Raw genomic sequence first — 22,111 nt, 5'->3', positions numbered from 1 at the left:
ATTATTATACGAAGATCTAGACGATAACGTACCTCTAGCGACTTTAACTACTAAGCAAAAATGGGATCACGTTCAAGGAGACCGACTGTCTTTCAGTGAAAGCCATCAGAATGTTGGTGTTGTTCCAGCTGTTAGTGCAGACTTTGTAGGGAAAGAACCAACTGAACTCTTTAACTATTTTATCGACGATGAGATGATTAATCTATTTGTGACTGAAACCAATAGGTTTGCTTCACAGCGAATTGCTGCGGCAATAGCAGATCCAAACCGGAAGGCCAAGGTGCCGAAATGGGTAGATACCAATCCCGTGGAAATGCGGGATTATATTATGGATGGGCCTTCTTCCAATGCCTCAGTTACGGAATTATTGGTCAACCAAATCGTTGTACCAAAATCGCATACCCACAATTATGAGTAGAAACAGATTTGAAGGTATTTTGGGCATGTTCCATGTAAGTGATAATGAGAAGGACAGACCCTCTGATGACCGACTTTACAAAATATCCGAATTTCTTGACATGCTGCAAAAGACATTTGTATCGACGAAAGTAACGTCCCGTTTCGAGGAGGCATTTATTTCAGACAATATACACCCAATAAGCGACACCGCTACGGTATAAAGCTTTCCAAGTTGTGTGTATCTGGAGGATACACCTGGGATTTCAAAGTATATACCGGCAGAGAAAAATCAAGTGAATTTGCAGTTTCTGAAAAGGTAGTCATGGAATTGATGGAAGGTCTTTTGGACAGTGGCCGCACACTTTACACTGACAACTGGTACACGAGCGTATCATTAGCCAAAAGATTGATTGACCGAAAAACGCATTTAGTTGGTACAATTAGAGCAAACCGCAAAGGTAATCCTCAGGAAGTAATAAAGGAAAAGTTGAATCGATGTGGAATTGTAGCTCGGCAAGATAATGACAAAACTGTAGTCCTGAAGTGGAAGGATAAGAGAGACGTCATCATGCTAAGCACCAAACACGATGATTCTACCGTTACTTTAGCAAAGAAAGGAAAGAAAGTTATTAAACCGAAAGTAGTTGTTGACTATAAACAGGGCAAAGCCTTTATCGACTTGTCGGATCAAATGTCAGCCAACGCGCCTTTTCTAAGGCGAACTTCAAAATGGTACAAACGCCTAGTGTTTCATCTCATATTCGTCTTAGATGCTGACGGGGAAAATACTAAAACTACAAAAAAGGTGTTATCATAATGTTTATGATACCGTTTTTTTTTCCTAATATAGTAGATGTTTCCATACTTATTTCCAATAGCTAAAATTTAAAGTTATTATTATGAATAATTATTTGATATGAAAACGTAAATAAATAGCAACAACTAAATACACTTACTTTGTAGGTGAATTCTTATCATTCTCCGTGATCACCTCCCCATTTTTGTTCTTCTCGAATTGTAAATTCCTTGAGCAAGTTTTCTTGGTGCTTTGCAGTTTATCGATGAGGTTCGCGTCTCCGGCGCTCTCCGATCTCGACAAAATGCGACACTCGGACGGACTATTCGGAGCAAAAAGCCCTTGAGAACCCCCTTTTTCTTCTTCCTCTTCTTCCGCTTCCTGTTCCACAATCGGACCATCCAGTTCTTCCGCTTCGGCCAGTTCTACATACATTATATACAGTTAACAATTCACTATACAGGGTGTCCCGTAATTAATTGGACATAGGTTAATGTAGGATACCTGACAAGAAAATAAACCGTTTGAGCTCAATATCGCTTAGCAAAGTGTTATTGGTTCTCGTTCTACAGGGTGAAAAAAACTAATTTTTTACCAAACATTTATTGAAATATTTTGGATTCCACTGGACAGATTAACCTAAAATTTGGCATACTCTTATTATTTGGGATGAGGAACACGAATATGATATCTATTTTGCCATTGCCACTAGATGGCGCCACATACAACAACATTGAGTGATTAAAATTGTCATAACTTTTTTGACCTACCTGTACGCACATTTGCGAGTGAAAATAATAAAACAGCATTTAATTCTAGTCAAAAAAGGTATACTTCTTTGATCTCCAAAAAGTAGACCGTTTTCGAAATAAACGCATTTTTTTATTAGATTGCCTATAAACACTTAATCTAAAATTTAATTAACAACGATAAAATTAAAAAAGGCTGTTGATTATAATCATTGTTCAAAATGTTCACCATCCACTAGGACACATTATCCAATTCTTTTATTTAAATTTTGCCTGACTCCAAACTATGATTCTTCTTGGACCCTGATGGTATTGACTCCTTCCACAATCTTTGGCTACAATTCCTGACGGTTATTTATTTTATTTTTATACACAAGTGATTTCAAGTAGCCCCAGAAATAAAAATCTAAGGAATTAAGATCGGGACTACGCGCAGGCCACGGATATTCACTACCTCTACCCATTCCAATCCATTTATGAGGAGAAATTTCGTCCAAGTAATTTCTGACTTGCAGTGAATAATGTCTTAAATTTAGGGGCACATCTTCTGAAAGAATGGGTAGATCATTCCTCAAGAAATTTTGATAACGTTCTCCATTAAGGTTAGCTGGCAATTCGAACGGTCCCACAATACAATCCCCAAAGATACCACATCAAATATTTATTGAAAAGTCATGTTGAAAATGGTGTTCTTGGAAAGCATGAGGATTTTCCATCGAATAGATATGATTGTTACGCCAATTAAAAACACCACTCCTTGTGAACGTGGCTTCGTCCGTAAATAAAATTTTATTACAAAAAAATGGATCATTCAATTGGCGCTCTCTTAAAAATTGACTGAATTGGAGTCTTGCGGGAAAGACTTGAGGAAGAAGATTTTGAACTGGAGTGAAATGATACGGACATAGTTTTTCTTGGCTTATAATTTTGGACACCGAAGATTTCCTCAATACGTCTTGTGCTGGTTTCAGGATTTTCGATAACACGACCCAAAATTTCCTCTTCCATATCTGCTCCTATTATCCCGCATTTACGTTTTTTGAACGAAATGAGCCCGTTTCGCCTAATCTATCGTGCAACGCTTTAAATGTTCGATGATTTGGCTACCTTCTATCCGGATACAGATCTAAATAACGCTGCGCATATCCCGCATCTGAGCATTAGAAAAATCATTGTGACGCGGCATTTTTAAGCGAAAATAACACAACAAGAACACGAGCTTTAGCCAAATTAAAGACTTACTTATTAATACTTTACCTTGACAGGTCGTAGTTACGATGTGTTCATCCTAGGCAAAGCCTACTTTGTAAAACTCCGATATTAATTTGTTCATACGCAACCTAATACAAAAATGCGTTTATTTCGAAAAAGGTCTACTTTTTGGAGATCAAAGAAGTATACTTTTTTGACTAAAATTAAATGCTGTTTTATTATTTTCACTCGCAAATGTGCGTACAGGGAGGTCAAAAAACTTATGACCATTTTAATCACTCAATGTTGTTGTATGTGGCGCCATTTAGTGGTAATGGGAAAATAGATATCATATTCGTGTTCCTCATCCCAAATAATAAGAGTACGCCAAATTTTAGGTTAATCTGTCCAGTGGATTCCAAAATATTTCAATAAATGTTTGGTAAAAAATTGTTGAGCTCAAACAGTTTATTTTTATGTCAGGTATCCAACATTAACCTATGTCCAATTAATTACGTGACACCCTGTATACAATTAACAATAAAGACCGCTTACCTTTAACGCTGCCCTTCACAATACTATTGGCCACCCTCCTGAATCGATCCAGCAGACTGCCTTCGGTCGAATTCCCTTCGTGGGAGTCCAGGGAACTCCTGGAGGCGCTCCTGTCTCCCGGATCTAATAAACTGGACCCTAAATAACCATAACCACATTAACCATACAAACTATTAACAATAATTATTTGTGAAATAAGGTTTGTGTTGTATTTCATCGAATAATGTCACGCGTCAATTTCGACAAATTTCAAGGGACTTTACGTGTAAGCACTGTACTCATTAGAAAAATTATTTTTTGCAAAATAAAATATTTATTATCCACTACTTGTAAACCCCCTTTACTAAAAACCACGAGCCGTTACTGTATATATATGGAAGATAGTGTTAGAGTTTTATTTGTAATAAAAAGTGGCTTACATGAATCCCTTACTTTGAATTTAGTCATATACCTATATTTAATTTGTTAGCGAAATAGTTGAATGAGAGTTTTTTTATTAAAAATTCTAATATGATGTTAGATTTTAAATTTATTATCCCTTGGTAAACCTAGAAATCTGCTTTCAACAGTACTGTCTGGACAATTTGATTTTCTTAACTAATTAGAACTAGAGTGCACTTAAAACACTTAATGTTTGTATTAGTTTCAATATTTCACACCACTTTTTAATTAGTCAGGGTTAATAAGCTCCTGATCTCTATTATTCCATAAGACAATAGCATCATCTGAAAATATAGTAAACATTCCATAATGTCATTGACATACAACAAGAATCAAAAGGATCCTAGAACCTTGAGATACACCAATATTTAAGATCCTCTGGTTAGCAGATTATTATTGAATTAGTGCTTAAAATATCTAGAAAGTAATTTCTTTAATGGTTCTACAAACTATTTAACGTAAAAGCTATATCTAGTTTAAACGTCATTAATTTTAATACGTGATAGAGAATTAAAAAAAAAAATAGACTTTTATTATACAATGTTTAATAAAAGATACAGGGTGTTAAAGTTAAGAATAATTATTTGTTTATTTATCATAACTTTTAAATTACCAGCTCAATTTTAATTAAATTTCGCATGCACGTTATTGTAGTAACTTGTCAATTACTGATGAAGCCAATTTTTAAAAAAAATTGCCAGTAACGTAACGTACGGAGGTATTTTAAAAACGGTGCCTTAAATCATAATTTTGCAAGAGTTACTTTTTTTCAAAATTAAATGGAGAATCTCACAGTTGTCTTCTTATAAAAAAAAAATATTTTATCACCTCGCAAATTTGAGGCAACAAAAGACCAAGTCCCTCCATGTGTTACGCCACTGGCAATTTTTTTTTAAAAAATTGGCTTTATCAGTAATTGGCAATTCACTACAATAACCTGGATTCGAAATTTAATTAAAATTGAGCTGGTAGTTTAAAAGTTATGATAAATAAACACATAAATTAATCTTTTAATTTTAACACCCTGTATCTTTGTTACTAAAGATTTCTGAGAAAAATTGTATAATGACAGTCTATTTTTTTTTTTTTAATTCTTTTTAAACTGGACCACCCTGTATATAAATGGTCCTCTTTTTCCAGAATTCTGGAGACATTTCTTGTTTTCCTTTTTGAGAAAAAGTTGAATATATTTTAGGCACTAGAAATGATTTTTTTTAAAGAAAATTACCATTTTCAAGCGCTTCAACTTAATCCCAACTGCCTGGAATGAAACAAACAAATATTATGAGGCACTCAAAATCTAATCATCGATTCCAGACACTAACTCAATTTTATTGGAAGATAAGAATGTCCATCATCAATATTTTAGTATTCTAAGTATCATTGAAAAAAATATTCTGCGTTAAAAATGAATTTCCTTGTAGGTCCTAGAAGATTTACCTAAAGAAAAAGACTCGAAGACATATTCCAGATTTTTTTTTTGACCAATTTCAATAATTTAACTTAATCTCAACTGCCTGGAATAAAACAAAGAAACATTGCACTTCCAGCCATTTAGAGACATATTAGTTAATGCACATAAAAACAATTTTCCGTTACGTTCTTTGACTGAAGAACAATGAGGCTGTTATTATTATTAGTTTTCTGTCAATAAAAACAGAAGGAATCGATTTAAAAAAACATGGAAAGCACTATACTCATTAGAACAATTATTTTCTTTAAAAAATATTTACTTCAAAGTTTAATTAGGACACAAAAACATTTATTTTCCACTAGTTCCCTTAAAAAGCGCGTTTACCTCCTTCGGTGGACGCGCCCAAATAGTTGCGGTGCGCTTTACGGCGTGCGGCCTGTTTAAGTTGCGCGATCCCGAAAATCACGTTGCGCAACTTGTTCCATAAGACTTGACTGGATCCCGCGTGTGCGGGCCATTGGGCCTCCAACACGCATCGGTTGTACAACCTGAAAACGCGTTTATTAGGAAATTATGGAACATTGAGAGACGAATTTACTTACCCGTAAGTTAACGCGTTCGGTTGGATCCCGTACTTTTTCATTAAAACTAACAATTTGACGGCCAACAGGGGACGATTGTGTTCGCCGCACAGTTGCATCATCAGCCTGTAACAGACCTCGTCGCACGGCAGTCTCAAATAAGTCGCTCTAAATTAACGAACACGATGTTAATTTTAATAGTTTAATGGGTCGCGATGTACTATCGTGGCGAAAAAAAACTGGGACAGCAAAATCTCCTAAATCTCTTGGTCTATTAGAATAATATATTTTGATGTTGTCAAAGTTAATTTAATTTTGTGGCAGCCGCGTCAACAAAATCGTTCTTTCAAAATGCCTGCATTATTTCCTCAACAAAAAGACGATAATATACTCCTGGATGGAGTTCCTATAAGAAGAATCGCAGAAGAATTGGGCATTAGTAAAAATACCGTTTCCTTAGCTAAGGCAAAATTGCAGAATATGAAGCTATTGTAAAAAATCCAGGTTCAGGTCGACCAAAAATTTTAAACGACATAAAAGATAGAACAGCAATAAAGGCGAAAGAACACACGCATTTTCCTGGTTCTGCTAATACAGCTCGTAGTAGGATAAGAAATTCGGAAATTAAAAGTTGCTGTGCAACAAATAAAATATTTTTGACTGAAGCAATCAAACAGGGAATATTAGAATTTGCCCATCGATATGCGCACCAAAACAACATATACGTAATATTTTCGGATGAGAAAACCTTTCAATCGTGCAATAATGGGAAAATCCGCGTTTACAGTCCTTTTAATACCAGATATACACATAAGACTAATCAAAGTGGACGTTTTAGTATAAACGTTTGGACCTGGATTAGTTTTAGAGGACCAGGCGTTTGTCAAATAGTGCACGAAAGGCTTAATGCCTTAGGATATTGCAATATCCTGAACAATGTTATGATGCCATCGGTTGGTGTAGTCTATGATAATGCTCCTATACATACAGCCCGTATAGTTCAAAACTATCTAGACGAAAGACGAATTCCAGTTTTACCGTGGCCCTCGAAAAGCCCTGATATCAACACAATTGGAGACGTTTGGGGTAAAATGGCAAAATATATGTATAAAGATAACTTTAGGCCTAGAAATCAGAATGAATTACACCTAAAGATAGATAACGCATGGGACCAAATAACCGAAGAATATATCAGAAACTTAATTTTAAGTATGCCACGACGTTGAAATATGTAAATGAGATTTACTATTTTACTCATAAGTAAATGAGATTTACTATAATAGACTAGGAGACAATTCCCTACCCAAATTTTAATGTCCCATTTTGTTTTCGGCACGATGGTACTTCTCTTTTACCTTACTAATAATTCGTACGCTTGCTGTAAGATGGCGTTTTCTTTGCCGCAATTCAGGCTTATCATGCTGGGCAGGATCATGAAGTATAAGGTGTGACAGGTGCCGCACAGGCATCTCGCCCAGGTGTCCGGGGATCTTTGACATTTTCTAGAAAAATCGTATTATCTTAAAAAAAAATCTACTAAAGTTATACATCTAGGAAATCGATGTCATTATTGATGTTTTGTCAATATTTGACTCGATTTTTACAGTTGACGCAATTTTTTTTAGGAAATTTAGGTAATTTTTTACTTTTTTCAGTACTTCGACGTAACTGGAAAACTGCTAAAATAATACCTATTTTAATAGCTGGGGACTCTGATCAAATCGGGAACTACAGACCCTCATCTCATTACTTTGTAACTTCTCAAAAATGTTCGAAATTATCCTGAATCGGTCGCTATTTAGTCACAGTAGACCAGCATGGATTTTTTAGCGGGCGATCTTGTGTTAATAACTTATCCTGTCTGTCTAGCCACATGTGTGAATCACTTGATGTTAATACTCAAGTCGATGTTATTTATACCGACTTCGTCTAATGTCATTAGTCCCACGCAATTTATTTCAGTAAGTTGAGTAAAAAAATATGGTTTCTATCGATTTGTAGGAACGTCTTTTGATTTTTGGAGAACCGTTGGTAGTAGCTAAATTACCATTACATTTCTTGAAAAATATGGGCCAAAACTGAGTACCATGTCGATGAGTTTATATCGATTTTTAAGAAACTTTTGAAAGAACCGTAAATTAAACCGAAATTTCAAAAAATTCCTTAGAAACCCCTAACTTCGTACCAACCTGGCCAATTTCTGTGCACTTTTGATCTCGTGCTTGGTCCTCCTGGCCATGGGCGACCCGGGAACCCCCGACTGGTACAACGACGGCAACCGGTTCTTCCTCTTCCCGTTTAAGAACAGCAACGGGTTCAAAACGAACCGGGGATAAGTGTAAGAATCACCTGGAAGAAATTACGGTTTTTTACCCAATCGGAAAGATCTTTTACTATTTTTTACTCTCATTTGTCGGTTCCGGTGGTAGCACGAAGACGGTCCGGTCGTTTTTATGGGCCGAATCGAGCTCCAACAGTTTCGGGTCGTTCTCGTCGGAGGAGAGACGCTCGATGCAATCGTCGAAAAACGTCAGGCCCTGGTCGCCGTCCACCACGAAACTTCTTTCTTCTATAAATCTATTTAACAAGAAAAAGTTATAATGTCACTTACCAATACTGGGATTCTAAATAGGAGGGAAAAATGGCTAATTTTACAATATGAGTGGCATAGAGTTAACCCTTAGTGAATAATAACCAAAAAAAGGTTCTTAAATGAATAAAATCGACCAATAATAAGGTTTCCTTATTAACTCGTTTGGCGCTAAGGTTTTTTTTTTTAATTTATAATTTTTGCTTGAATCTCTTAACAATTTAGAGTAGGAATTTCTTCTGGGTTTTGAGTCTTGAATCTCTCGAATCCTTAGATAATTTGGATTTTCTTAAGACTTCCTATACTTTTAAATTTGTTCTTGAATTTTTGGATGCTTGAAGAATAATTTTTGTGTTTTAGTCTTATGTAAAATATTCTTAGATTTCTAGTTGAATTCTTGGATTTTTAAGCAGCAAGGATAATTTTTGAGTGATAATTTTGGATGATAGATCCTTGAATGCCAAGACTAATTTTTTTATTATTCTAGAATTTTCGTGTGCGAAGTGTTGAGTTCCAAATCATTATTGAAGGTAAACTATCTTTTGAAATGTATTTTTTCAAGCCTTTTAGGGTTTTTATTCTTGATTCCTTGGGATTGTGAATGCCAAGACTAACTTTTGATTGAATTTCCTAAATGAACTTTTGACGCATTTTTCGTACTTTCAATATTGATGTAAGGTGTCAGAAGATTAAGACTGATGTTTCAATCGCGATGAAGCATCAGTCTTTAGCATCTTGACTATGAAGAACCTTGGATTTTTGGACCTCAGAACTAACCTAACAACAGTTTCTGAAGGTCAGTCTTGGCTCACGAATCCTTGGATACCAACCGTGTTTTTCTTTTGGTTATTGGAGCTTAAAATTTTAGTCTTGGCTTTTGAATCCTTGTACTTAAAAACCAATTTTTTTTCAAACTAATCTTGGATTTTTAGTGTGGGCTCCTAATTCCTTGAACTTTTAGACTTGGCTCTTAAATGCATAAATTTCTCTGAAAGTCTCTTTTCTTAAGGATTTTTGGACTTTGAGGAGTCATGCTGTTTGAATCCTTGAATTAATAATGATTAAGACTGGTTATAGAAACTCTAATTTCTATAACCTCTAATTTCCAAGACTAATTTTTGAGTTTTAGTCTTGAATCATAAATCCTTGAATCCAATTGAATTATAGTTTTGGATCTTAAATCCTTGGATGCTACAGCTCATAAAGATGAGCTGAAATTCAGATATTTTTTTAAATTTTAAATTCTTAGTCTTGGTTTTTGAATCGTTAAATAATTGCACTCCAAGACTAATTTTTAATCTTAAATTTTTAGTGGTGAGTCTTAAATTCTTGGACTTTTAGGTGTTTAAATCATTGGAGTAGGTATTGAAGATTAATATACTGTTAAAATCCTAATAAACCCTAATTTTTATAGTATTTTCGAGGTTTAAGGTACGATTTCTAAAATCTTGGACGCCATGACTATTTTTCAGTATTAGTCTTGAATCATGAATCCTTGGATTCTAATAGTAGTTTTTGAAAAGATATTCCTAGATTTCGAGTCTTGACTGTTAAAACCTTCAATTTTAGGACGATAATTCTAATTTTTCTAAATATAGTCTTGGATAACAAATCCTTGGATGCCAAGGAAATTCTTTTAAATATTCTTGGAGAGCTAGATCTGGCTGTTAAATCCTTGAATTTGGATGCCAAGATTACATTTTTGAAGCATATTTGAGTTTTAGTCATGGTTCATGAATTCTTCGATGCCTAGGCTAATTTTATTCAAGGATTTTTACTTTTGGCTCCTAGTTCCTTTAATTTTTAGACTTGGTTTTTGAATCCTTGGATTTTGAAATTTTAACTGAATTTTTCTGAATTCTTTGATTTTTCGTGGTGGATTTTAAATTATTGGACTTTTAATTCCTTTTAATCTTGGTGATTGAATCCTTGGATTACTGAAAATTAAGACACTGTTAAAATCCAATAAACCCTAATTTCTATAGTATTTTCCGGTTTTTAGACACGATTCCTAAAACCTTGGACGCCAAGAGTATTTTTTAGTCTTGGATCATGAATCCTTGGATTCCAATAATGGTTTTTGAAAAGATATTCCTAAATTTCGAGTCTTGACTGTTAAAACCTTGAATTTTTGGATGACAATTCTAATTTTTCTAAATATAGTCTTGGATCACAAATCCTTGGATGCCAAGGTAATTCTTTTAAATATTCTTGGAGAGCTAGATCTGGCTGTTAAATCCTTGAATTTGGATGCATATTTGAGTTTTAGTCTAGGTCCATGAATTCTTGGATGCCTCGGATAATTTTATTCAAGGATTTTTACTCTTGGCTCCTAGTTCCTTTAATTTTGAGTTTTGGTTTCCGAATCCTTGGATTTTTTGTGGTGGATCTTAAATTATTGGACTTTTAATCTTGGTGTAAGAATCCTTGGATTCCAATAGTAATTTTGAAAAAGGTATTCTTGGATTTCTAGTCTTGGCTGTTAAATCTTTGAATTTTTAGACGCCGAATTTTTGGACGCAAGTCTAATTTTTGAGGTTTAGTATTGGATAATAAATGCTTAGATGCCAATAATATTTTTTTTTAATAATCTTGGATTTCTAAATGCGGCTGTTAAATCCTTGAATTTGGACGCCAAGATTACATTTTTCAAGTATATTTGAGTTTTAGTCTTGGTCCATAAATTCTTGGATGCCTAGTCTAATTTTATTCAAGGATTTTTACTCTTGGCTCTTTGGTCCTTTAATTTTTAGTCTTGGCTTTTTAGTCTTGGTTTACAAATCGTTGGATAATTGCACTCCAAGACTAATTTTTTAGCTGGATTTTTCTGTATTCTTGGATTTTTTATGGTGGATCTTAAATTATTGGACTTTTAATCTTGGCGTTTGAATCCTTGGATTACTGAAAATTAAGAGACACTGTTAAAATCCAATAAACCCTAATTTCTTTAGTATTTTCGGGTTTTTAGACACGATTCCTGAAATCTTGGACGCCAAGAGTATTTTTTAATCTTGGATTAAGAATCCTTGGATTCTTCTTTTAAATATTCTTGGAGAGCTAGATCTGGCTGTTAAATCCTTAAATTTGGACGCCAAGATTACATTTTTGAAGCATATTTTGAATGAATTCTTGGATGCCTACGTTAATTTTATTCAAGGACTTTTACTCTTGGCTCCTAGTTCCTTTAATTTTTAGTCTTGGTTTTTGAATCCTTGGATTTTTAGACTTAGTTTTTGAAATTTTAGCTGGACTTTTCTGAATTCTTGGATTTTTTGTGGTGGATCTTAAATTATGGGACTTTTAATTCCTTTTAGTCTTGGATCATGAATCCTTGGATTCCAATAGTTTTTGAAAATATATTCCTAATTCTTGGATTTTTTGTGGTGGATCTTAAATTATTGGACTTTTAATTCCTTTTAATCTTGGTGATTGAATCCTTGGATACTGAAAATTAAGACACTGTTAAAATCCAATAAACCCTAATATCTATAGTATTTTCGGGTTTTTAGACACGATTCCTTGGACAAAACCTTGGACGCCAAGGGTATTTTTTAGTCTTGGATCATGAATCCTTGGATTCCAATAGTTTTTAAAAAGTTATTCCTAGATTTCGAGTCTTGACTGTTAAAACCTTGAATGTTTGGATGACAATTCTAATTTTCGTAAATATAGTCTTGGATAACAAATCCTTGGATGCCAAGGAAATTTTTTTAAATTTTCTTGGAGAGCTAGATTTGGCTGTCAAATCCTTGAATTTGGCCGCATATTTGAGTTTTAGTGGTGGTTCATGAATTCTTGGATGCCTAGGCTAATTTTATTCAAGGATTTTTACTATTGGCTCCTAGTTCCTTTAATTTTTAGACTTGGTTTTTCTGAATTCTTGGATTTTTCGTGGTGGATCTTAAAATATTGGACTTTTAATTCCTTTTAATCTTGGTGATTGAATCCTTGGATTATTGAAAATTAAGAGACACTGTTAAAATCCAATAAACCCCAATGAATTCCAATCATAGTTTTTGAAAAGATTGGATTTTTAGTCTTGGTTTATAAATCGTTATATAATATATCGTTATAATAATTACACTCCAAGACTAATTTTTTACCTGGATTTTTCTGAATTCTTGGATTTTTTATGGTGGATCTTAAATTATTGGACTTTTAATCTTGGTGTTTGAATCCTTGGATTACTGATAATTAAGATGTTGTTAAAATCGCAATAAAACCTAATTTTTATAGTATTTTCGTGGTTTTAGGTACGATTCCTAAAACCTTGGACGCCAAGACCATTTTTTCTCTTGAATCATGAATCTTTGGATTCCAATAGTAATTTTTAAAAAGATATTCTTGGATTTCTAGTCTTGGCTGTTAAATCCTTGAATTTTTAGACGTAAGTCTAATTTTTGAGGTTTAGTATTGGATAATAAGTCCTTAGATGCCAATAATTTTTTTTTTTTAATATTCTTGGATTTCTAAATCTAGCTGTTAAATCCTTGGATTTCTGGACGTCAAGACTACATTTTTGAAGCATATTTGAGTTTTTTAGTCTTGGTTCGTGAATCCTTGCATGCCAAGACTAATTTCATTCTTGGATTTTTACTCTTGGCTCCTAATTTCTTGAATTTATAATTTTGGTTTTTAAATCTTTGAATAATAGCACTTCAAAACTAATTTTTTAAGTATTCTTGGATTTCTAATTATGGCCCTTGAATCCTTGGAAGCCAAGACTAATTTTTTAATCTCGTCCAATTTTTTTTTGTAACTTTGGATTTTTAATCCTGGCTTTTGGATCCTTGAACACCAAGACTCATATTTTAAGTATTCTTAGATCTGCAGCCCTTATTGGATGCCAAGTCTAATTTTCTAAATTGCTTAAAGTCAATTTTTTATAAATTTTGGATTTTAAGGCTCGAATTTTGAACACCAAGACTCACCTTTAGTTTCCCTTAAAGGCTCATTTTTGGAGTTCTCAAATACCAAGACTAATTTATTGGAGCTTTATTCCAAAAAACACTAGAGTGTCCTAAAGATTCTACGATTTTACAATCTCGGCTCTTGGATTAATTAAAATACACTCAATTGAACTTTCATTCAACTTCACAGCATATATTCATTAAAATGCCAGACAGCTCAGTGGAACGTCGCATTCGCCTTACCCAGATACTTCACCAGAAACCCTTATAAAAGTGCCGAGCCATTATTCCCAGTTAAAACGCATGAAAGTTTACCTAATAAACATTTGAGTTTTCATCATCAAACTGAAAAACTTGACGTTACTTTTGTCGCGGCTTTTCAGGAAATCGTTTAACTGAAAAAGGGCCTCCGGATCGGTCGTTCCTACCGTGGGGGCCTTCGTGATCGGCAACAAATAGGACCGGTACCCCCGCAAAATATGCACCATGAACTTCAAGAAAGCCTCTTGGATTTCCAGCTCTTCCGCTTGCTAAAACAAACGAGAAGGAAAAAACCCGTTAAAAAGGCGACAAAATCGATCGATTTTCACCCGTAAACAACCTGTTTCTTCCTGCGTTGGAATTCACCCTCGATATCGTCACCGTTTAGCGTATTATCCGAGTGCACACTCGGCGGCGCGTTCCTGTTTTGATAATATAAATATTCCAGGGCGCTTTTCAGACATTTGGCGGCCTTCTTGGGGAGCAGTTTGGTGTTCAACAGTTGCCTCTGAGTCTCGCACACCTAAGCAACCCATTATTATTCTCTATGAAATCATTTAGGTTACCTACACGAACTTACAGTGATTATATTCGTGTCTAAATCAATGCAGCTCACGTCCGCCGGTGGATCGTACAAGTCGAAAAACCGGGAATCGACCCCGATTAGGAAGGGCAAAGGGGCGTGCAGGACCTCAACGAGCCCCAAGGGGCACAAAGGGATGTACGGGCACTGCCATTTGAATGGGAACAGCAGGGAACTGATGGCCTCCGCTACTGAAGTTAATACGTCCGGACGTAGGGAATGGATCAGGATTTTTTGTTCGGTCAGGACCAGCAATAAAACCTGAAAAGAAACTCAACAATAACGTTTAATACTTCTACAAGTTAACGTACCTGAAGGCAGTTTTCGGATCCGAGATTCAGAAGGAGCTGCTTAAAACTGGCCGCGCTCCTCGGCAACGGTAACTCCTCCGGTTGCGTGAAAATCACACGCAAAAACTGATTTTCCGCATTTAGTTGTAACAGGGTGCGTGGAGAGGGAAAGGGCACCTCGTCCAACAGTTGGATAATGTATCGTTCCACCGGTATCGAAGTTGGTTGGCCAGAAGTGACCATGTGCTACGAAAACAAACGAGGAAGATGGTTAGTGAATTAAAAGAGAGGAATTAAATGATTACGTATAGATAAAGGAGCCACGTGTGCAGATCGTCAGAGAACGGCCAATGGCTGAGGACGCATATGCTTTTGTTCACGTATAAGGCGTGTTTCTCGTCGTCATCGGTATAATCTGAAAAAAAGAGGAAAAAATGATTGTGGTTTGTTTTTGAAGGTGGTAGACAATGGTACAGTGAAAACATCTTGTCGAACTTGCATTGTCTTATTTATTTAATGTAACACGACGGTTCGGTTGGTGAGTATCTCCAACCGTTATCAAGTGTAAACTGACGTCAAGTTCTAAACGTCAGTTTACACTTGATAGCCTAACCAGCCACCTAAAAAAGCGGCAAAGAAATGTTTGTATTTAATACAAAACTTGTTGTTGAAAAAACTTCCATATCATATAATCTGAACCATAGATTTTAATGATTCTTTTGATCTTAGCATAAGAATTCTTTCAAGGATCCCGCAAACCAAGAATCACCTATTTCTAAAAACAGAAAACATGATTTTACATAGGAACAAAGTTATTCTACTGCACAAATTATCCTAATATGGAAATTCTTCAAAGAGTGCCACAGACCAAAATCCACATGATTCTAAGAATAAAACCCACTATTTTCATACAAGCAAAGTGGTTACAAAAACACCTTTAATATAAACTCAGATATTTTATCTCCAACCTTATGCATGCAAGTTTACTTCAATCCTAACATAAGATATGTTAGTTTGACTTACCTAATAACTCTTTTTGTTCATCAGTCACATTCTCCACAGGAAACCTCTCATAAAAAGTCAAAGCAGATCCATAAACCTTATGTTTGGCATCTGACACAGTCAAGACGAACATACTAAAAACTGGCCTGGGTTTACTGGCCTCCACTGGCCACAATTCCAATGTGGAGCCCATCGGAAGGCAAAAAAGGGGCACAGAGCTCGGAAAAGGGAAATCCGGGACATCACCCAACGGATACCTAAAAGTTACACCATTATTAAACAGATTTAAAGCGATGAGATGCTTCCTACCTTGCCAAAATGTCTGGTTTATAAGTTAACAATTTGGCCCTGTTCATTGATTTTTTATAACAAAGAAACACGTCTGACCCCACGATGCCCTTATTAAGGTTTTTGTTTATGCAACAAAAGGCATGGGGCGGAGACTCTCCTTTGCTCGCTATCACCACACAAATGTCTGTGACTACTAGGGCATTGCAGGGCATTGTTACATGTCCTGGAAAAAACCCACTTTTTGAATATACCATTAAGCAAGTTATAAACCAAAATACCTCTTCTAAAAGTAATAAATGTCAAAGAAGTGGAATTATTAACATTTGCAAGGTTCCCTCCGACACTGGTTTTTACTACTTCAGCGTCCTCCATTAGCCACTCTTTTCCATCATACATGACACCTAAAAAATTCATGTTGCAATGTAGTGTATCCACAAAACAATTGTTGGGTACAAACCTATATCGACTAAAGGAGGTTTATCTCGGCCCCTCTTAACACAAATAAAACACTCAATAGTTCGTAAACTGCCATGGTTTAAATCAGCAGACAACCCCGTGGGGGTTTTATTTATCATTTCCCAGTCGTCTGGTAAAATTTCACCCAAACTAGGGAATATCACACTAATATCGGTTATGGGGGCTTGAGAATGGCTTGCCTAAAAACAATTGGTTTTATCACAATTATAACTTACAAAAAGTTTTAAGCACCTTTAAGTTTCCCCCCTCAGATAATGTGGTATCATCTAAAGGCTCTGGATCGTCTGGCAAGCCAGCCACCACAAAATAATCAGCTATTCTTCTCTCCTCCATTGTCACTTAACTAATTAAATGGTTTACTTACTGAACTAGTTCAATGGAGCAAGACGAGTTTAAATTAAGGCACATGATATTGTTTCTTCACTGTTGGAGAGCAATTGGTGGTGTAATTCAGGTTTTAATAGGATTTTTTTTTATTTTGTATGACTCATTATGCTGGAGGCCCCAGATACAGTTTGATCAGTCGCTCGAAATACGGTTTAATGACTTATGTGGAAATATTGTCTGTTATCTAAATTTAGTAGTATTTAAGACTTCGATAAACACTACTGAGAAGTACTACCGCTTATATTACACATTTATTATTATTATTTGTACTTTTATCTAAAATTTTACTTTTTATTTTGATGACTTGACAGGTTATGTTTGACAATTGACAGCTCTTCTTCTTCGTCTGCTTTAAACATTTCAGAGCTACTATGAAATTAAAGGCTTTTGAGGGATTAAAAGGGTGCAATAATACGCGTAAATAGGTAATAATTTATTAATATTTAGAAAATTTCGGTTTTGTGTAATAAAACCGCATCATATGCTGATTTTAATAGTGTGACGTCAGAAAGCAAAATGGCCGCAGACCGATACATACCGGAGAGAGTCGAGGCGTTCTTTTCATTATGATAAAAATAATTGCAAAAGCCGATATTTAAGTTAAATATCTCCGACTCTAATTTAGCTGCCTGGAAGAAATTAATAATTTATTAAAAGCACTGTAGCAACAATTTTTTTTTGGAATAACCCTTGTAACAAACGAAACCCTGGCCAAGGCCACGTGATCTAATCGAACCGTCACGTGATAGGTCTCAAGGCCAATCCCCACCCACAATTACGGACGTGGCCTTCCAAGATGGCCGCCGACCGATATATACCGGGGAGAGTCAAGGAGTTGTCAGCTAATTTTTGACATAAACAAAAACGCTAAATAATAGTTTTAAAATTTTATTGATAAGAATTTATAATTATTTAATAGTTTCTTGGGCCTCTACTGGCTTTTTTATGCTCGTCGTAGGTAGTAATATCGCGGCCACCACAAGCACTAGAAGAAAAATAACTCGTTAACATTAAATTAATTAAACGGCTTAAAAACGACTTACGTAAATGGTTACAGGCGACAAAAATAAAAACGTAGTCGCAGTAACTGTAAAATAAAACTCCCATTAAATTGGAGCCGACCATCGCGCCCACACGTCCGAACATCAAAGAAACCGCCAAGGCCATCGCCCTTATGTGCGTCGGATATAAGTCGACCACGAGGGCGTTTACCACCCCCACCATCGAAGCGATCAAAAGGTAAATGCCGCAAAGGATCAGGATTATTTCTAGGCCTGAGCAGTATTGGGCTCCCAGGCCGCATGCCGCCGTAAACGTCGATGCACCTAAAGTAACCCCGTTAATTAAAAAAAAAATTATTTGAGGTTATAGTCAGATCATTACTTATCAAGAGGGTTTTCTTGCCCACCCTGCTAATTAAAGCTCCGATGATCAAATATGCTATTCCAATGGCGCAGGCTACCACTAGAACCACCAAATAGACCCCCGTATCGACTGAATCGTCGCAAATGACTTCCTAAAATTGTTTAAAAAAACATATAAGGACTTTTGAGCTTGACTACGTCAAAGTACAAAAGCCCTTCCCATCATTATCAGATGACAAAACAATATAACTGGCTAAAAAATATAAGTAATAAGTTCACTTGGGCAAAAATTAATTTTTGAATAACCCTCGTAGCAAACAAAGCCCCGGCCAAGGCCACCTGATCTTTTCAAACATAATAAGCGAACCGGTCACGTGACGTTCCAAGATGGCCGCCAAACGAAACATACCGGGGAAAGCTAAAAAGTGTATTTTATGGTACGGTATATTTCTAACCGGTAAATTCCGAAAAAACGAGAGAAATGATTGGGGTTTAGTACAGGCTCTCATGTCATAAAGAACGCTTTATTGCATAAATTTAACGATTTGAATAATTTTTTTATTAGAAAATTCATTACACATACCCGTTTAATGAAAACCCTAATATTTCAAATTAAAGTTAAATATGTCCTACCTTGCCTGGAAGAAATAAATAATTTATTGAACTCGCTTGGGCAATAATTATTTTTGGAATACCCCTTGTAACAAACAACACCTGGCCAAGGTCACGTGATCTATTCAAACATAATTAGCCAATCGGTCACGTGACGTTCCAAGATGGCCACTAAACGAAACGTACCGGGGAAAGTCGAAAAGTGTAATTTTCACAATAAAAATAAATGGTATTATAAATCTGTACATATTAACGAAATTATTGGGATTTAGTACAGGCGCTTCTGTCATTAAAAAAAATTACTTGCTCTAAGCATGGATTATAATGCTTTTTTCGATTCTAGCATAGGCATTCTTTAGAGAGTTTCACAAACCAAATATCATTACCCATGATTTTCATTATTGAGATAATTCATTACATTAATATTTCATATTTAAGTCGAATATTTCCGACTCTAATTTTAACTGCCTGGAAGAAATAAATAATTTATTAAAAGTCACTTGAGCAACGACTATTTTCGAAATAACCCTCGTAGCAAACGAAACATTCGTTAAGGACACGTAATCTATTCAAACATAATAAGCCAATCGTTCTAAGATGGCCGCCAAACGAAACGTACCGGGGATAGCCGAAAAGTGTATTTTGTGCAATTAAATAAATGGTATATATCCCTCTTCCTTATTCTGAAAAAAAGAGAGTAATAGTTTTAAGAATAAAACCAATGATTTTCATGGTTGAGAAAATTGAATGCAGACACACTTTTAATAAAAACCCTAATATGTCATAGTTACGTTAAATATCGTCGACTGCCTGGAATAAATAAAGAATTTATTAAAGTCATTTTTGGAATAACCCTCGTAGCAAACAAAACCGTGGACAAGACCACGTGATCTATTCAAACGTAATAAGCCAATCGGTCACGTGACGTTCCAAGATGGCCGCCAAACGAAATATACCGGGGAAAGTCGGAAAGTTCGAGTAAAATTAATTTTTCAGCTATTTTGAGAAAAAACAATATTCTTCCAGGCAGTTAATTTAGGTCCATAATATTCGTTTCACTTAATCTAAATAAATATATTCTTTGTAACTTTCAGTCTCTTTTAGGATTCAACTGCCTGGAAGAGCTTTTCTATTTTCCACCAATTTTTAGAAAAAAGAAGTCGTTTTTCAGGCATTTGAATTTAGGACCTATGGTATATTCCCAACCTGTATGATCGTAGAATTGTCACTATCTTCCTTCCATAAGAACTGTGTATCTATAAAAATGGTTTTTTGCATTTGATTGGTGACAGTTTGTTCGGCCTCCATGGCGCCGCAAAGGGTAACTCCGGAGTTGGTGACTTCTTGCGCGTACTTATTTAAGGCGTTTAATATTTGTGGGAACCACAGCGACAACGCGGAGGTTCTACCAAAACAAGAAAACTCACATTAACGAGGACATTCACTAAAACACGATACTTACGATAAGAACACTCCGAATTGCAAATAAGAACACAAAACCGTTTTGACAGCAAACTCTTTATTAAACAAGAAAACCGTTTGGGTCCATAAGGACTTGAGCATGCCGGGTTTCTCTTCGTTTACACTCCTTTCGATAATAACCTCGTCCAAGATGACGGTACTCACTGGAAACTCGTGCGATTTCTTGCCGGTATTAATAACGAACATTTGGCGTAGAATTTTTAATGTGTGATCGTGCTTCCCTTGGGCCAATAAGAATTTCGGACTAAAATTTAATGAGTTACAGTGGCCCAAGCCTCAATCCACTCCTGCCTCACCTTTCTGGTAAAAATGACAAGAGGGCGGCCACAATTAAACTCGGAAGGGCATAAACGATCAGCAGCAGCCTCCATGGTCGGAATTCGATCCCTAAAGCTTCCAAATTGTAATGCCAATCGTATGGCAGAATGGCCCAAGCTAAACCTGACGATTTATACATATAAGTAATAACTAATAAATGCCTATTCGCCCCCCCCAAGAATATCCCAGATATTATTTACCTGGGATGTACGATTGTCCGGCAGCAACGAAGGAACTTATCCACGATATCACCATGGGACGGTATCGGTCGTCGTGGAATTCACCGGCGAAAGCGTAGATTATGGATGAGGCTGCCCCAATACTAAAAGTGTTTTTTTTTTTTGGTTTTTCACTTATTCATGATGACTGTCAATTATCCAGAGATTAAACAAACATTTAAATTATGTATTGTGACAGTCTATTTGAATAATTTAATATTGTTGTTCCAAATGTTCTTGGCAAATATGTGCAATTATCTTATTTATTGCACTTGCATAATGTAATTATTTATTTATCAAATCTGGACGTATTTAGGATTTTACTATTATTACCAGGGTATTGAGAGCTCTGCTGCAAATTGTCAAAAATCAACCTGTAACTAACCTTGACAAGCATTTTAAAACCAATTAAATACCAAACCAAAGAGTATCATCAATTTCCAGAGATTCCCTTGATTCCAAACATGCCTTAAAAAATCATAGTTCGTAATAACTCATCAAAGTTTGACATTCTAATTATTCCCCTGTCTCCTGCCCAAACATGTCGATGGGTGATAAATAAAATCTAGTACTTACAACATCCCATTTAATAACCGGAGCAATATAAAAAGCCAGGTCCACGGTGCTAAGCTGGCAGCCAAACTGATAATCGAACCGACAATAAGACAGAGCACCAAAATGTTCTTTCTGCCCCTGACGTCTGCCATGGTGCCCCAAAAGTGTGACGTCAAAATGATGCCCAAGAAGTTAATGGACACCAGGACGCCCTTTTCGGTGATGTTGAGGCCAAGATCGCAATGGGCCGCCGGTATTATAAAGGACATCGACATACTCTCGATGATAACACACATGAGACACCCTCCGGTGGCAAGGAGGATGAATAGATTATACTTTCCATAGCCTGAGCGAGTTATACTGTAAGTAGCTAGTGACTATGCTAAGTAATAAGGTGCTTACCGGTGAGTTTAACAGCCTCACTATAGAGTTTCGTTTCTTTTACCACGATTTCCTCACTAACTTGGGTCATTATTATTCACTTGTAACAAATTAACATTTAAAAAAACCTATTTATATTTAAATTTCTGCCTTAAATGATGCTTTGCAGCATAAATAATGATAAAGATTTTTCACTTGTGAAATGTTGTGTGAATTATATATCCTCTAAGTAAATATATGCTTAAGGCAAGATTGGTTTATGGC

General features: G+C 35.6%; 2 protein-coding genes across 4 annotated transcripts in view; both read right to left on the bottom strand.

Moving 5' to 3' along the window:
- LOC126740955 (DENN domain-containing protein Crag) overlaps positions 1-17,236 on the bottom strand; it is a 43,631-nt gene extending 26,395 nt beyond the window's left edge. For 2 of the 3 annotated variants that reach the window (XM_050447156.1, XM_050447157.1), the window contains exons 1-17: positions 16,762-17,235; positions 16,511-16,709; positions 16,332-16,454; positions 16,072-16,276; positions 15,784-16,019; positions 15,066-15,175; positions 14,782-15,006; positions 14,468-14,731; positions 14,228-14,410; positions 13,942-14,156; positions 8,531-8,703; positions 8,316-8,475; positions 7,482-7,628; positions 6,148-6,294; positions 5,930-6,093; positions 3,691-3,828; positions 1,356-1,620 (exon numbers count right to left, since the gene is read on the bottom strand). In XM_050447156.1, coding sequence (XP_050303113.1) covers positions 1,356-1,620; positions 3,691-3,828; positions 5,930-6,093; positions 6,148-6,294; positions 7,482-7,628; positions 8,316-8,475; positions 8,531-8,703; positions 13,942-14,156; positions 14,228-14,410; positions 14,468-14,731; positions 14,782-15,006; positions 15,066-15,175; positions 15,784-16,019; positions 16,072-16,276; positions 16,332-16,454; positions 16,511-16,709; positions 16,762-16,863 — 3,056 coding nt within the window. In that variant the 5' untranslated portion in view covers positions 16,864-17,235. Of the gene's footprint in view, positions 1-1,355; positions 1,621-3,690; positions 3,829-5,929; positions 6,094-6,147; positions 6,295-7,481; positions 7,629-8,315; positions 8,476-8,530; positions 8,704-13,941; positions 14,157-14,227; positions 14,411-14,467; positions 14,732-14,781; positions 15,007-15,065; positions 15,176-15,783; positions 16,020-16,071; positions 16,277-16,331; positions 16,455-16,510; positions 16,710-16,761 lie in introns of all 3 variants that reach the window. The other variant, XM_050447158.1, reaches the window with a different exon arrangement.
- Positions 17,237-17,792: 556 nt separating this feature from the next.
- On the bottom strand, positions 17,793-22,076 carry LOC126741207 (synaptic vesicle glycoprotein 2C-like). The gene is made up of 9 exons (XM_050447561.1): positions 21,869-22,076; positions 21,488-21,812; positions 20,894-21,015; positions 20,672-20,816; positions 20,356-20,619; positions 20,100-20,298; positions 18,301-18,433; positions 17,961-18,242; positions 17,793-17,902 (listed from the first exon to the last, which is right to left on the bottom strand). Exons 1-9 carry the CDS (start codon positions 21,936-21,938, stop codon positions 17,826-17,828), a joined length of 1,617 nt encoding a protein of 538 aa, XP_050303518.1. The 5' UTR covers positions 21,939-22,076; the 3' UTR covers positions 17,793-17,825.
- Between the last annotated feature and the right edge of the window lie 35 nt (positions 22,077-22,111).

The sequence above is a fragment of the Anthonomus grandis genome, chromosome 10 (assembly GCF_022605725.1).
Source record: "Anthonomus grandis grandis chromosome 10, icAntGran1.3, whole genome shotgun sequence".
Classification (NCBI taxonomy): domain Eukaryota; kingdom Metazoa; phylum Arthropoda; class Insecta; order Coleoptera; family Curculionidae; genus Anthonomus; species Anthonomus grandis.
This window is presented reverse-complemented; position numbering and strand designations above follow the sequence as displayed.